The following is a 15,547-nucleotide window of genomic DNA, read 5'->3' on the forward strand; positions in this document are numbered from 1 at the left end:
ATCCCTCCAGGCTCCAAAAAGGAAAAATGAAAAGGATATATTTACAATGGGAAAAGTCTTGCCTCTCCCCTCCCCCAACTATCTGCTTGTTAAAATTTGTGGAAATATTTTTGCTTGAGGGTTTGGGGTTTTTTTTAAATACATGAGTAAAAGCCAAGGATGGAGAATTTTAACCTGAAAGGTCAGTGTTTCTCCAGGTTACACTCATGTAAATAGAGATTTCATTTTGAATGAAGTGGTTTTTCATGTTTAACTACTGTCTGGTCAGTTGCTGAATCATGCATATTATCCATTTATGATGGATAAAGTATGTACCAACATCATACACAGTTGTTTTACAATAAAGGGTTATAGGAGGTTTACATTCTTGGGAAACCCCAGTGCCTCTGGGCTGCAGAATTACTGTACTTGTAGAATTCCACCTTAAATGTAATTGGAAGAGCCTGTAGCCAGTATTTCAGTTCAGAGAAGTTTTGCTAAGCAGTGACACATTGCACTTGGATCTAGACATACAACATCTGGAAGCCAAATGTTAGCAGCAATATAAAAAGACCAACACAACAAACTGGTGGGGCATTTCTAAGCCAGGAACATAGACAACATGGAGTTTGTTCTTCTCTGTGTGTTCCTGCCACTGGTGACAGTGGCTTGGGAAGGGCACTCAGACTATTACTATCCACAATATAACTATGGGGATAATGATGAGTGGGTTAATGTGTATCGCCAGGGCTTCAACTTCCAGTGCCCCCCTGGGCAGGTGATAGTGGCGGTAAGAAGCACATTCAGCAAGGAGGAAGGCTCTGACAGACTATGGAACTATGCGTGCATGCCAACCCCCCAGAGCCTGGGGGAGCCAACTGAATGCTGGTGGGAAGAGATCAACAGAGCTGGAACAGAATGGTAGGACACTGCTAAAATGATCTTGCAAAGGAGATATTGCAGTGCCTGAGGGTGGAGCATGGGTATTAGCACTGTTAGAAATGGGACATTACTGCTGGTCTAACAATGATTACAAATGACTTTCCTAGTTATAGAAATGATGCACTCAGAAGTTTTTACAAGTATCATACTTTGCATTTCTATAGCACTTTTCCTCTAGAGCATCTCATAGCATTTTACAAACATTTATTAATTGTGCTTCATATTCCATCTGTGAGTTGGCTTGATAGTTCTGTTGTCATGTTACAGATGGGGAAACTGAGGCACTGAAAGGGAAAGTGATTTACTCAGGGTTGAACTGGAATCAGTGACTGAGCTGGGAAGAGAATCCAACACTCCCAATTACAAGTCTCCTGCTGAGCTTCTTTCCAGTACAGTAGTGGTTTTTCTATCTTTACTTTTGTTGCTAGGAACTCTGGCTTGTGCCTAGTACAGGGCTGCTTACTAGTCACATCTGTATTACAGGGACCAAAAATTCATGCTAATGTGTGATGATGGTAGTGAATATTTCTCTGATAATGACTGAGCATGTAATGGAAAGATCTGATTAATGGCCAATAGCATTAGCTTCAGTTCAGTGTATACATTCTTCTGTGCTTGTAAGAATTAAAATCTGCAAAATTGATTGTGTTTTTTTGTGGGGGAGAGGGAAGATAAAATTCCTTGGGAATACTTATGGCATTCTATTCCTGGTTATTATGTGACCTGAACAGTTCTTTTCTTATGGTCTTTTCATGAAATAAGTTCTAAAAATATTCTTGTAGTTAATTCAGTTTATCCATTTCCTATTCACAAAGTTCAAACGTATTTTAAAATTTTGTTCAAAAAATTTTGAATTGCAGGATTTTCCAAAAACAGGAGCATTGTCAACAATTACGAATGAAATATGAAACCCTTGATCTTCTAGGGATTTGCATTTTGTTCTAAATTATCCTTGCTCCTCTAGTCCCATGTTATAATTTCCTATGGCTGATGCAATTGCTAAGAAAAAAAATCATTCTAAACTTCACTTTGGAAGAAGACCAGAAAGAAAAAGGGAGGGTTGGAAAGTAGACAGGGGCATAAAGATAACCAGGAAGACATAATGTTAATACTGCATTGGCCAGTCCTTTTCAAACTTTAATGCAATTTGTATTTATTGTGTAATAATTTTTGAATGAGTTCCTCCTATGGTTTAAAATTGAAACTATTTGTCTGTCTCAAAAAATCCTTGACATCTCTGACAAATAAGATGCTGTGCAGTTCTACACAAAAATAAGTTTTGTTATCTGAATCATGTAGCAACAATCGTCACCAGAGCTACATGTACTTTAGAAGCCTGTATCCTCAATATATTGCTCATCTCATTTCTTGCTTATTTCTGAGAGCTTTCCACTTTTTTTCTATCCCTTTTCCCAATCTCTTTTGTCTCTCTCTCTTCTATGCCATTTCTGTCTATTACCTATATTAGATATTTCTGTTTTCTGACTTTATTGACCTTCTCATCTCCTGTTTCTATGAGGTATTTCTATTTAACCGGCTTTTCTATCAGCCTGTCTCATCTATTTTAAGTATTTCTCTATTAACTCAGCTTTCCTAACTCTTTTATCAACCTATTCTATTTTATAGATATAGTGATCACTTTTGCTTCCCTGTTGATTTCAAGTGGGGTTTTCAAAAACAGCCACTGAAATTTGGTAGCACTTGTGCTTCTAAGTCTCTTAGTTCCTCATCTTCCTATTGTACTTGTCCCAAACTATCTATCTCAGGTGCTTCTTGTTTCTAGTTCTCTATTGTGCTTAGCACTGTGGTATCTTAAAAATTACCATTAAAAAAATTAGTCCCAGTATGGATCATAATCTGGATTATTGGGTCCCTGTATGGCCATCTCTGTTTCCCTTAGTTTTCTGAGCTGGATCCATGTCAGTTGGCAATGATCTTCTTTGGATGACCTAGTACATTACTCCTCATGGCAGGATGGATTTTATTATCCCTCTGCCAATCTCAGCATCACTGTGGTAAAGTGAAGTTTCACTACTCATTCCCAGGATTGTGCTGAGGCTTCCTGTAGCTGACTCAGCTATAAATGAATCCCTGGTTATTGAAGCTGGGGAGTCAAAGGCAGACAGATGTGATACTGGCCACAGCAATCCCTTATGTGTCCTTGGCTGCAGAGGCTGCCCTGCCTTGACAATACTAGTTCAATAGGCTGCTAGGCTCAGGTTGACTTTTCACCATTAGGACATCAGTTTTGATAGCTGACAATCTGGCTTCACCTTTCTGATCATCAGTAAGGGAGATCCCACAGCACCCAGTGACAGCCTGCTCTATTGAGAAGCAATGAACTGCAAAGTCCTTCCTAATATTGAGTCTGCATTTTGCTTGCTGGAGTTGATTTCTTTCATTTCCTGCCCTGCCTTCACTGACCAGTGAGAATAAGTTTAATGCTCTCTCTGTCACATTCCTTTGACATATTATCAGATGGTTGCGCTGCTCCCTGCCACCTGGGCTTCTCAGCTTTCTGCCTGAACACGCCTCCTTTCTTTTCACCTTTCCTTGGAAGTCCCAATTTCCAAAGCCTTTCATCATATTTACAGCTCTATTTTGAGTTTCCTCCACTTTCTAACTCCTTTCTCAAATATACCTCAGAAACAACAGAAGGCAACCTTTGACCAGTCACTTCTGTTATGGCCTCACTGAGTGTTTTTAATAAAGTGCTTCCCTCATCTATTGTGAAGTTTGCACAGCAGAGAAAAACCCAGGAGACATTCTTTGAAAAAAATACCTGGATGGAGAAACCTGAAGTTGGAATTCAATGCCAACAGGAAGACATTTTACCCCCTTCTCCGTACTTATCTTTCACTATTACGGGCCTAATTGTTTAAAAAAAGGATGTTTCAGGACATGTTTTGCTTAAAAAGAAGGAGCAAATGCTTGAAATCAGGCATATGTTTGCTTTGTGTAAGGAATGGAGAAGGCTTTACACATATGCTCATATGCATTGCCAAATAGGGATAGATATCAACATGTAGTCCCAATACAGGACTAACAGGGGGGCAGTTCAGTCTCCTGTGTTATGCCAGAGTTGGATAACTAGGTGATTACTTATCCCTTCAGAAACTCTAGGAAGCTCTATTAATGTACCTAAAGTTGAGGTAGTGTTGAAGCGATGTTGTTGCTGTGATGGTCCGGGAATTATGCAAGAGGCAAGAATTCTTATCAATGATATCTTTTATTGGATCAATCGTTGGGAACATCTACGGTTGGGATAGCTGTTAACTCCTTTAAAGTTAAGCATGGGCTAAAGGGCTTGGCTAAATCAAAGCTTAGATTTAAGGGACAGATTCTGACTCTACAGTCTGTTGGCTTCTATGAGATTGTTTGGCGAACAAGATCCCAAGTGTGTCTACATGAGATGCTTTACTGTGAAGTAGTATAGTTTACTGTTCAGTAGGCATGCGCATCTACACATGTACATGATTACTGCACAGTAAACCAGCCTCTCTAATCATGAGTAAATTTACTACCTGCAAATGTAAGTAGCAAAATTACTTGCTATTACTAACTGTGCAGTAGCACTTATGTAGATGCCTGACCGGGAGTAAATATGCTCCTGGTCAGCTGGCCACCAGGGGTAGGAGATTGCTCCCTGCCCCTAGGAGCTGCCTGCTGTGAGGGTGGGCTGTGCCACTGGAGGCCAGGTAGGGGCTCCTCTTGCCCTGGCAGCAGGGAGCTACAAGCCTCCCACTCCAAGTTAGTGACTGGGGAGTGGGGGCTGGGAGAGCCTTATTTCCCAGCCTCTGCTTTGCCATTGCAATCAGGGACTGGGGAGCTGGGAGACGGCGACACAGCCTGTTCCCCATCCAGCTCAGCGATCATGAGCTGAGCAAGGAATCAACTCTCTAGCCCCTGCCCCATGAGCACGAAGCAGGGGCTGGGAACTGTCCTGGTCAGGGGCAGATCCCAGACCCTTGCCCTGCTTAGGTGATAAAGGCACAGGACTTGGAAAGTGCTGCAGGGGTGGGGCAGGTCCCAGCTCCCTGTCCCAATCTGCCAGTGGGGCATCTAGTAGTGAGAAGCAGATTGTAACACTTGGGGCAGGGGGAGGGGAGGGGAGGAGGGAAAGCAAGTAAGTGAGAGTTCCAGGGGATACTGTCAGGTGCTAATAAGTATTAGCCCAATCCCTGTTAAGTACTTCTCCATTGTGGCAGCTAAGGAACAATGCCTTTAGAAAGAGAGATACACAATGCAAAAACAGGATACATCTATCCAGTTCCATTTATGCTGGAGGGGGCTACCAGGGACCCAAAGTAAAATTTTACTCTCCCCCTAGAGAAAGGCTTGATTGATTTCTCTTCCTCTGGATGAAATTTACCTTTTCTTCAGGTTCTGTGCAATGGCCCATTAAAGACTATTTAAAAAATATTTATGAGAAGATATTTTCTTCTCCTTGGAAAGGAGCAGATTGCATCCAACAGGGTGCATCTACACAAGATGTTTACTGCAGTTGCCTAATTAGCTCAATAAATGTCTTGGCATCTATACATGTGGTGCTATTAGGCTCCAGGCAACTAATAAACTCTGCAGCAGGATAGTACTTGTAAATACAAGTACTATCCTGCTGCAGTGTTTTTCTGTGTGTAGCACTGCATGGGTAGTTGCTGACCCAACTGGCTGGGGCATGAGGGTGCTTCAGTGGGGTGGCTGTCTGCTGGCTTGCCCTGCACTGGAGCACCCTCATGCCCCAGACAGCCCCTCCACAGCATGTTGAGCCAGGTTGGAGCAGTCCTGGGCTGGTAGGCTGACCCCTTGGGCCCGCTGCCACCAGGGGCTGCTCTGACCCATCTCAACATGCTGCAGTCCTGGGGGCACATGTAAATACAGTGCCTGGGAACAATAAACTCCGGCATGATATGCACTGGAGTTTATTGCATCAGATTTATATGCATGTGTAGAAGCAACCATAGCAAGACTGCAAAAAAGCACATAAACAAACATAAAGGACAGCCCCCTTCAGCCCCTCATCAGATAATGTCAGCTGAATGCTGTGTGATATCCTCAATATATTTCATTTAGTTTTGACTACCTGGGAGCACAGTCTCAGGAGAAGGTGAGCAGCCCTCAGTGGTGAAAGAATAGGTTAGGGACTATTTAGAAAAGCTGGATGTGGACAAGTCTATGGGACTGGATGCAATGCACCCAAGGTTGCTGAAGGAATTGGCTGATGTGATTGCAGAGGCACTGGCCATTATCTTTGAAAACTTGTGCTGACCAAAGGAGGTCCTGGACAACTGGAAAAAGGTAAATATAGTGCCCATCTTTAAGAAAGGTAAGGAGAATACAGGGAACTACAGACCACTTAGCCTTGCCTAACTGTCCAGAAAAATTATGGAGCAGATCCTTAAGGAATCCATTTCTAAGCATTTGGAGGAGAAGAAGGTGTTTAGGAACAGTCAGCATGGATGTACCAAGGACAAGTCATGCCTGACCAACCTGATTGCCTTCTATGATGACATGATTAACTCTGGATGTGTGGAGACCAGTAGATGTGGTGTACCTTGACTTTTGGCTTTTGATATGATCTCCCACAGCATTCTTACAAGCAAGCTTACAAAGTATGAGTTGGATTAATGGACTGTAAGGTGGATAGAAAGCTTGCTGGATCATCAGGCTCAATGGATAGTGATCAATGGCTCAATGTCTGGTTGGCAGCCAGTACCAAGTGGAGTGCCCCTGGGGTCGGTCCTAGGCTGGTTTTGTTCAATGTCTTCATCAATGACCTGGAAGATGGCATAGAGTGCACCCACAGCAAGTCTGCAGATGACATCAAGTTGTGGGTAGTAGCAAGTATGCTGGAGGGTAGGGCTAGGATTCTGAGTGTCCTTGACAAATTGGAGGATTAGACCAAAAGAAACCTCATGAAGTTCAATAAGGATAAGTGCAAAGTCCTGCACTTTGGATGGAACAATCCCATGCACCAGTACAGGCTGGGGATTGACTGGTTGGGCAGCAGCTCTGCAGAAAAGGACCTGGGGGTTACAGTAGACACTGAATATGAGCCAACAATGTGCTCCTGTTGCCAAGAAGGCTAATGGCATAGTGGGCTGCATTGATAGAAGTTTTACCCACAGATCAAGGAAAGTGATTATTCCCCTCTATTCAGCACTGGTGAGGCCATATCAGGAGTTTGTGTCCAGTTTTGGGCCACCACTACAGAAAGGATGGAGAGATATTGCAGAGTCCAGCAGAAGACAGCGGAAATGATTAGGGGGCTGGGGCACATGACTTCTGAGGAAAGGCTGAGGGAACTGGGTTTATCTAGTCTAGAGAAGAGGAGACTCAGAGGGGACTTAATAGCAGCCTTCAGCTACCTGAAGGTGGTTGTAAAGAGGACGGAACTAGACTGTTCTCAGTGGTGGTAGATGACAGAACAAGGAGCAGTGTTCTCATATTGCAGCAAGGGAAATTTAGGTTAGATATTAGGAAGAAATTTCTCACTAGGAAAGTGAGACTGGAACAGGTTTCCCAGAGAGGTTGTGGACTCTCCATCCTTGGAGGTTTTTTAGACCTGGCTAGACATAGCTGTGGCTGGGATGATATTGCTGGGGATGGTCCTGCTTTGACCAGGTGGTTGGATTACATGACCTCCTGAGGTCTCTTCCAACCCTAATTTTCTATGATTCTAAGCACAAAGTACAAATGTTTTTAGGAAAGTGCTGTCTAAATGTAGACTTGATTCCTCTTTTCTTTGGTTAGTAATTTGAGAAAGTGTTTGGATGAGAAAGAGAAAAACAGATGCATAGATTCCTCGCTTCTCTTTTTTTCTCTCTCTTTGTAATACACATATGCATTGCAAGTGCACATGTACACACTGCGAGCTCACGCAACACCACTGCCCAGACTATTGCACAGGCTAAGGAAGAAATTATTTGTAGAAGCTGCCTGTTAATTTTGGCAGTGTATCCCTGTACATCTGTGGATAACTCTTTTAGGTACTGAATGTCTGACTAACGCAGAGTCTCAAGTCTGTGGATGCATTATACAAACCTGGTAATCAGGCTACATGCTGTTTAAAGTGCCCTTTAAAATGTTCCCATTTGTGCTATCTGACACAAACAAGTTACTTTTCTCTCAGTTCTTAGTTTATATGAAAGACAGAGTATGGCATATTTTTAATACAGATGCAGTGGACTGAAGCCAGGGAGAATATTTCTATAGACTTAAATGGTAACAGGGTTGCTTATGTGGGTGTGCTGGCCTTAGTAGCTATTCTCAAAAAAGAGTGAAGCCGTGGGGAAGGGATTGCCTCCCCAAAAGGCAGTGAAAGAATATGGAAAGAGAGAGTCACTTCCAGACTCCCCAATGATTATTTAGCTTCTGAGGGAAATACTCAAATAGTGAAACAGCAGCAGCAGAAGAGGACAGCAGGGCTGCTCAGAGCCTTGGAGAAGTGGGTGACATGGATCCCAGGAAGCGGGCAGCAAGATCTCCTGTAGCCTGGGCAGAAGTGGCCTTTAGGGACTAGCTTCCATTCACTGGAAATGGACCCGGTGAGATTCCCTTAGTCTGAGCTGAAGTACTTTGAGTGCCCTCATCTTTCCCTCAAGCACTTAATCTATCCCCACTTGTCCTTAATGGACTGATAAAGGATCATTATGTTGGGTTTTATTGCTTAAATAATGGATTTATGTAAAACAGAACATAATTTGGTCTACAAAACATAATTTGGGCCTGTGGACAGTAGCTGTTGCTACTCTTGGAGAAACTTTAGCTTTGGATATTAGAAATAGTAGATCTTTGGGAAGTGTTGCAGCAGAAGAGAGATTTATGGGAAAACAAGGGTGCTTAGGCCAATCCTTTTGTTCCTGGAAAAATAGTGTGCTTGATACTTGATTAGCTGAGGCCTTTCTTTTTCCTCTGAGAAGGAATGATTTTGTTTGCTCTTCTTAGGCAGCATCTCTATTTTTCTGGGCCATAACCTCATATACTGAGCAGGGTCAGGCCTCCTCATCCCTTGGAACCTCAAGGGTGCACCAGGAAGTGGGTTTGGTGATTGCAAATATAGTACAATGCCTACCAGGTCAGCTTGTTGTGCCTGGTGGCTACAGGATATGCAACCTCCATCATTTCAAATGTGCTCTGAGGAAGGAATGTTGCAGCAGGTACTCCTTTCAGGCTTTCCGGGTGATATGTGCACTGAAATTAAAGCATGTTTTGCTTTTGTAAGCACAGGTGCTGACACTCTCACATGACTCAGGAAAATTGCGTTCAAACAGCATCTTTTAACAGGGCACAACTATGTGTCTACATCTGCCATGTTCCTTAACAGCATTGATTTGCATGATAGTGGGCTGTTGTGACTGGCTGCTCTCTTTACCAGCATGCCAAGGATTGAATGGAAAGATCTCTGGAACTGCAAACATGTACTGCTATGGCTTTAGGGAGAAAAACATGCCTTGTCTGCTGGCTTGTAACAGGCTCATATCCTCCATGGACTGGGCCTGGTACTGTCCAGTGACCTGGGTGTTAATCCCATAATGATTCTGAAAGACAGAAGTCACAAAGGACATGCATACTTAAGTAGGCATACAACAGGAGAAGCAATGCACTCTGAGTCCCACACCAGTCCAGTTCAGAGGCTTGGGCACTGCATGTAGTGCTGGTCGTGGACCAGCCGGAGAGGGCACCATATGTGGCACAGATCTCAGGCCAGTGGGGTGAGAGGGTGGGCACAATCCATGGAGCAGATCTTGGAGCACGCACCATGTATGGTGAATCTGGCATGGGTGTGGAAGAGGAGGGTCCATGGGTCAGATGAGCTTGACACTCCTGACTTAGAGGGTGAGTGTAGGGAGGTAACTTGCTTTCATTACAGTCTTTGGTTATTTAAAAGGGAAAGGTGAAGTGATAAAATACTTTAAATCAGAAGAACAAGCATGTTGTTTTAAACACCTGGCACTATATACAGAACAAAACAAGGGATGGCTTGCAATATATTCAACCAAGAGGCAAATTCATAGTAAAAATATACAAAAGCTAAGCTTTAAGGCTCTGATTCTCAGCTATGCTTGAGTGCCTTTATTCCTTCACAGTGCAAGGGTGATGTACCTGAGAATCAGGCCCCTCAGCTGGAGCCATTCTGAGAGACAATGAACTCAGATGCCTGAAGTCCCCTGCCTTTGCCATCCTGGCAGTTCCCCAGTCCTTCTTCTACTGGCCAGTGGAGCTCCACCCTTCCTTCTGTTGCCCAAACACCAGATCTAAAAAAACAGCTCCAGCTGCAGAATATTTGGGCTAAGTAAAAACACAAACACACTTGACTATATATTGTAATCCCACACAACCCCAGCCAGCTTCCTACAACCTTCAAGAACCTCCTTCTGAAAGATACCCAGATCTCTTATTTTAGTTACCCCCATGTTTCACTGGGTATCAGGTCCCCGTGCTGTGCCAGGGCTCTGTTCTGAAATGCCTTGTACAGCAATGGTGCTATCAAGTGGTGCTAAAGGATGTCATGCAAATGAAAAAGACGGTCTTCTTCCAGAGAAGCAATAAAACAGAGGCCCTGGGTGGTTGTTTTTATTCACTGCATTTGTTTTGCTGGATTTGTTACAAGACTAATGAATACATCAGAGAGGAGAAAAGCCCTCCAAAATTCAGGCTTGTTTTCAATATTAACACTTAAAATCAGCAGGCCAAATAAGAGTTTATTTTTGTTTTCCCTTGGTGAGATATTTTGTGATTGTAGAAAAATGGCTAGCTGGGAAGAGAAACAAACTCAGAGAGACTTTAGATAAGCTCACAAATACTCATGCCAGGTTGAGGAGATTCTCTTTTCCTCTTTGGAAGAATATGTGGATTTCAACTAAGGAAACTAGCAAGAATGAAAGAGACCTAAATGTTTATATGACTTGAGAGATGAAGAAAAACACCCCATTTTCAGCTTTCCCCTTCCTTCTTCGATGGCTTTCATGTTTGCAGCAGAACTGGAAGAAACCAACCTGTTCACACAGGGCCAATGGCAGAACCCTGGGACTTATAGTGAGGTTTTTTTGTTGGAAACATTTTTTCAGGTTTCCTAGAACAAATTTTTCTTCATTTGGCTTTAAAGACTAATGCAAATACAATTATCAAATGAAAGATTTCTAGCTCTGTTCCAAATCTACACCCAGTAGATTTTTCCAGTGGGATCCAAAGAACATGGCAAGAGAAATTCTCTTGATCTTGGTTTCCAATCATATTTTTATGAGGTGTGTTCCCAAGTTTGGATCAGAATCAAAACTTCCCCAAAGTTTGGCATAGAAGTATACAGATATGTTTATGGGAGCGTTAAGCTCTATGATTTTGCTTCAACCCATTGCAGTATAGCGGGCTAGCTGTAAAGTGTGACTTCATTTCGAAACAGAACCTGTAAAAGGTACACTGAATACAGGAAATGTGTCCTGTATGTGATAAATGCATGGGCATGCATGCTACATGTGCCTTGTTAATACAGCCTAATATTTCTCAAATGTCTCAATCATTCAAAGTCTGCATGAAGTGTTGCAAATGTCTCAATCATGCAATATTTGTCTGGGGTTTTGTAAATAGACCATCACCGGTGCAAGTTATTGCAAATTTACCCCTTTGTTAAACAAATACCCCAAAACAGGTCCTGTAATCTTCGGTATCCCATTTAGCCAATCAAGACCCATCACATTTGATTGACTTACAACCTCTGGACTGGTCAGAAACTGCAAGAAAAAACAAGTTTCACACCCGGACAAATCCAAAAACAGGATTTAAGCAGTTAACAACTGTAACGTGTTAATTCCCTCTTCCTCCCTGTTTTGTTCGGACTTTAATCAACTAACCGTCACAAAAAATGCTTTGAAGCTATACAATTAAACAGTATAAGAGCAAAACAGAATTGCCAGTAAGGTGTGAGCTCCAAGAGAAACAGAGATACATCACTACATCGCACCCAGTTCTTCATGAGAAAATATCCTGCTCAGTGAAAGCTGTAATGAAACTGCTTCCTGGCCTGCATTGGTGAGAAAACACTCTTGCAGCTAAACATATACTTGGACTTTGGTGATAGCTCACTTTTTGAATATTGAATAAGAGTCTCTTTTTTTCTGTCATTTAGTGTTATAGTTTGTTTGTGGTATTGTTATTAAAGCCTTTCTACTACTAATCAAATGAGATGTCGTGTCAATCTGTAACTGCACTAGGTTTAAAAGCCCACTTTTAACTGCAACAGTAGGCACAAGTGAGCCCTCCCTTTTGTTTCTGAATGTTAACATCGCTCCTTAATTTAGAGAGCACTGTTCATTTGAAGCTGCCCAGTGTTTTATACGATGTATTAGTCATATGTTTCCATGTCCTCTGTAGCAAAAAACAGCAACTTTCTCTCCAAGTACTTGTGAAACTCCCTGAATAGTGGCCAAAACCCCTAACTTGGAGGGATGGCAAGCAAGTGACAGCCCTTGCTGCAGAAGGACTTTGAAAGTATTCTCTAAAGTATAGGTATACAAAATGGCTTAGGGTACTTTTGTTCCCACCCCTTGTCCCTCCCCCAGCCCCTCAGCAGCTTCCTAATGGCTGCTGAAGTGCTGGGGAAGGAACACGATTCCCACATGCACCGTGTCAGCTTGACGTTGCCGATGCAGTGTGTGTGGGAAGGGGAGTAGCCATGTGCCTCCTGGGACAGGATAAGCCCGGCTGGAGCAGCAGGGGGCTCAGCTGCACTTTCCCTACCTGTGCCAGTCAGTCCCGAGCAGCACACGGCTCCACCGTCACTTCTGTTGGCTGGTGCCGACCCGGGCAGGTCTGTCCCATCTGGAGCAGCACACAGCTGAGCCAGCTTCCCACGTGCTGCTGGGGACAGGAGGTGCCTGGCCCGGCTGGCATTGGCTAGCAGAAGCAGCGGCAGAGCCATGTGCTTCTCAGGACTGACTGGTGCAGGCAGGGGGAAAATGCAGCTCAGCCCCTGCTGCTCTTGCCAGGCTCATCCTGTCCCGAGCAGCACACAGCTCCGCCACCACTTCTGCTGGCTGGTGCTGACCCGCTCGGGCTCCTCCTGTCCCCACCAGCACGTGGGAAGCCAGCTTCAGCTGCATGCTACTCTGGATGGGACAGACCCACCCTGGTCAGCACCAGCCAGCAGAAGTGGCTGTGGAGCCGTGTGCCGCTCGGGACCGACCAGCGCGGGTAGGGGGAAAGTGCAGCTGAGCCCCTGCTGCTCTGGCTGGGCTCATCCTGAGGTTCGTTTCATGTTTGTAAAATGCTTGGAGAACCCCACATAGATGCACTGCATAGAAATGCAAAATATATTTTGACTGATTTGGTTGGCACCTTGGGCTGAGATTTTCAAAGCTGAGTCAAAAGGCCAACTTCCATTAAAATGAATGGGATTTAGAGGACTCCAAATCTTTTATGACAACTTTGTAACACGCCTATCTACCCCTTTTTGCAAATCTCAGCCATAGTTGGGAAGCTCAGCCAAAGCATGTAAGAGCTTCTAAACAAAAGAGCATAAAAAGTGCCAAGCTTGGTCAGCCCCACGGTCCATCTAGCTCAGCAGCCTGTCCTGAACAATGGCAGAAGTGGATGCTATAGAGGAAGAGTTTTGAACTGGTTAGACCCATTTCATTGTCACTTCCTGCAGCTTCATTGGTGTCAAAGGTCATGTGACATCACTTCCTGATGTGATACCACTTCCTGTGAGATCTTTGAATAAAGCTTGTTGGCCTACTGGGTGATAAAAAGTTCATGATCTGGCCCCACATTCAGAAAGTTTGGACACCCCTGGCTTAGGGCAATGCGGCATGCGTCAGGGGCAAACCAATCAATACAAAAAGCCATGGTTACACACCAAAACTCCGTGGGAAAGGCATATCCCCTGGCTTTCGAACTCAGACATCTAGAAGTTAGGCAGTACCACCTAAAAGAGAGGCACCCCGTGGGTATAAAAGAGGCCTGATTTTTCTGAGATGCTAAACACTCACCACTCCTACTGAATCATGTTGGTCAAAGCATGTTGCTGTTTTCCAGGTTACTTCCCTATTTCTGGTGATATTCCCCTTTGTGAGCGCTTAAATATGGAGGGCAGACTAAAAACCCTGGCTTTAGTGAGCCTAGTTTTCCAAAACTAGACACATGCAAACACTCATGCATCTAGTTTCCACACCATGTCACCTGCATAAACAGGTGACAGCCTTGCCAAATGTAAAACACATTTTGATGACTTGCCATTCCCATGGGAATGCCAGGCTCTCCCAATTAAGTTGTAAATGAACCCAAAGAAATGTTTTCACATCTGTTACATTAAAGCCAATCTCTGAAAGTGTCTTTTGGCTGTGTTGTGAGTGTATATCTGTTTTTGGCATGAGTGTGAAGGCTTGTAAGAGAGCTTGACTGCCAGCCTTCCTGGCTGCAGACAGAGCTGAAGTTTGTTTCTTCAAAAAGAGACAGGAAATGGAAGAAAGTAAGCGCTCATAATAATACTGTCTAAAGAAAGAATGAGGTTAAAAGAATGCTTTAATTGAATGGGGGAGCACTCAAGAGTTGCTACCAGATACTGTGTGGACCAGTTCTGCTTACACTTGTCTAGTTCATTGACTTCAAGGTTGCTTTTCTCTGGGCTTGATCCAGTACATACTGAAAGTTGCAGAGATGCCATTGAGTCCCATGAATACAAGCCCAGAGCCATACTATGTCGGTTCAGTGCCATACTGTTGCCCCTAGCAATTTTTGCCCCCCAAAAAGCAAGCTCCTTACAGTAGTATTAGCACTTTATCCACGTCTAGATTTTATGTCCGACTACTTCAGGGTTGCAGAGCTGTGTCTGTATATTTAGAGAGTCTGTACATTCTTCAGAAAGTGCACAGACGTATTTGTTGGCAGTTAATTTCCAGAGCATAGATAGCATGTACCAGATAGCTACAATTTGATTAACCTTGATGAGATTCTTGTTTTGCAAATACACTCCTAAAATCTTTGGCAAATCTTACACTCTCCTTATATAGACAGAGACTCAGTTTTACCACATGCAAAACAATATATAGCTTTACTAGGATCTCATGATTTTATCACATATCTTGTAATATGTGATATTTTTCTTAAAGGTCTATCTCTTGCAGACACACGAATCCACTACAATCCCAGGCTTTTATTTTAAGTTTCCTACCTTGACGGTTGTAGAGAAAGACTTAAAAATGTAATTGGGATGAACCCAAAACACTCAGGTCATTTATAGATGTTATGTTTTCTAGATTTAATCTAGACTACAGCTGTCACTTTATACACATGGACATCTGTAGTCTGAATTAAAATTAGCTCCAGTCTGAATTAACAAATCTTTACTAAAGGAGGATTAAAGATAATGCAGACAAGGGCAGTCCAAATTAGGCAATTTAAACTGCACTTAACATATATATGAGGTGTTGCTTTTAGAAGAAACAGTCCTTAGGAACTCAGATAAGCATTCCTTAGGAATGCAGATAAATGTTGCAAATGTCAGTCCCCTCAAGGGAAACTTAATTGGCTTTCTGCAATGTAACAGAGGCTGTCAGGCACAGAGTAACACCTCTACAAAGTCAAATGTGCTAACACCACCTCACCATAACTAAGTATCAGTATCCTGGCT

General features: G+C 43.3%; 1 protein-coding gene across 1 annotated transcript in view; it reads left to right on the top strand.

The window, feature by feature from the left end:
• Positions 1-515: 515 nt before the first annotated feature.
• The window catches only part of DPT (dermatopontin), a 37,071-nt gene continuing 22,039 nt past the window's right edge, over positions 516-15,547 (top strand). Inside the window, exon 1 of the mRNA XM_019548837.1 lies at positions 516-900. Coding sequence (XP_019404382.1) covers positions 602-900 — 299 coding nt within the window. The 5' untranslated portion in view covers positions 516-601. The remainder of the gene's footprint in view (positions 901-15,547) is intronic.

This window comes from Crocodylus porosus, unplaced genomic scaffold (assembly GCF_001723895.1).
Source record: "Crocodylus porosus isolate Cpor-Errol unplaced genomic scaffold, CroPor_comp1, whole genome shotgun sequence".
NCBI classification, from domain to species: Eukaryota; Metazoa; Chordata; order Crocodylia; family Crocodylidae; genus Crocodylus; species Crocodylus porosus.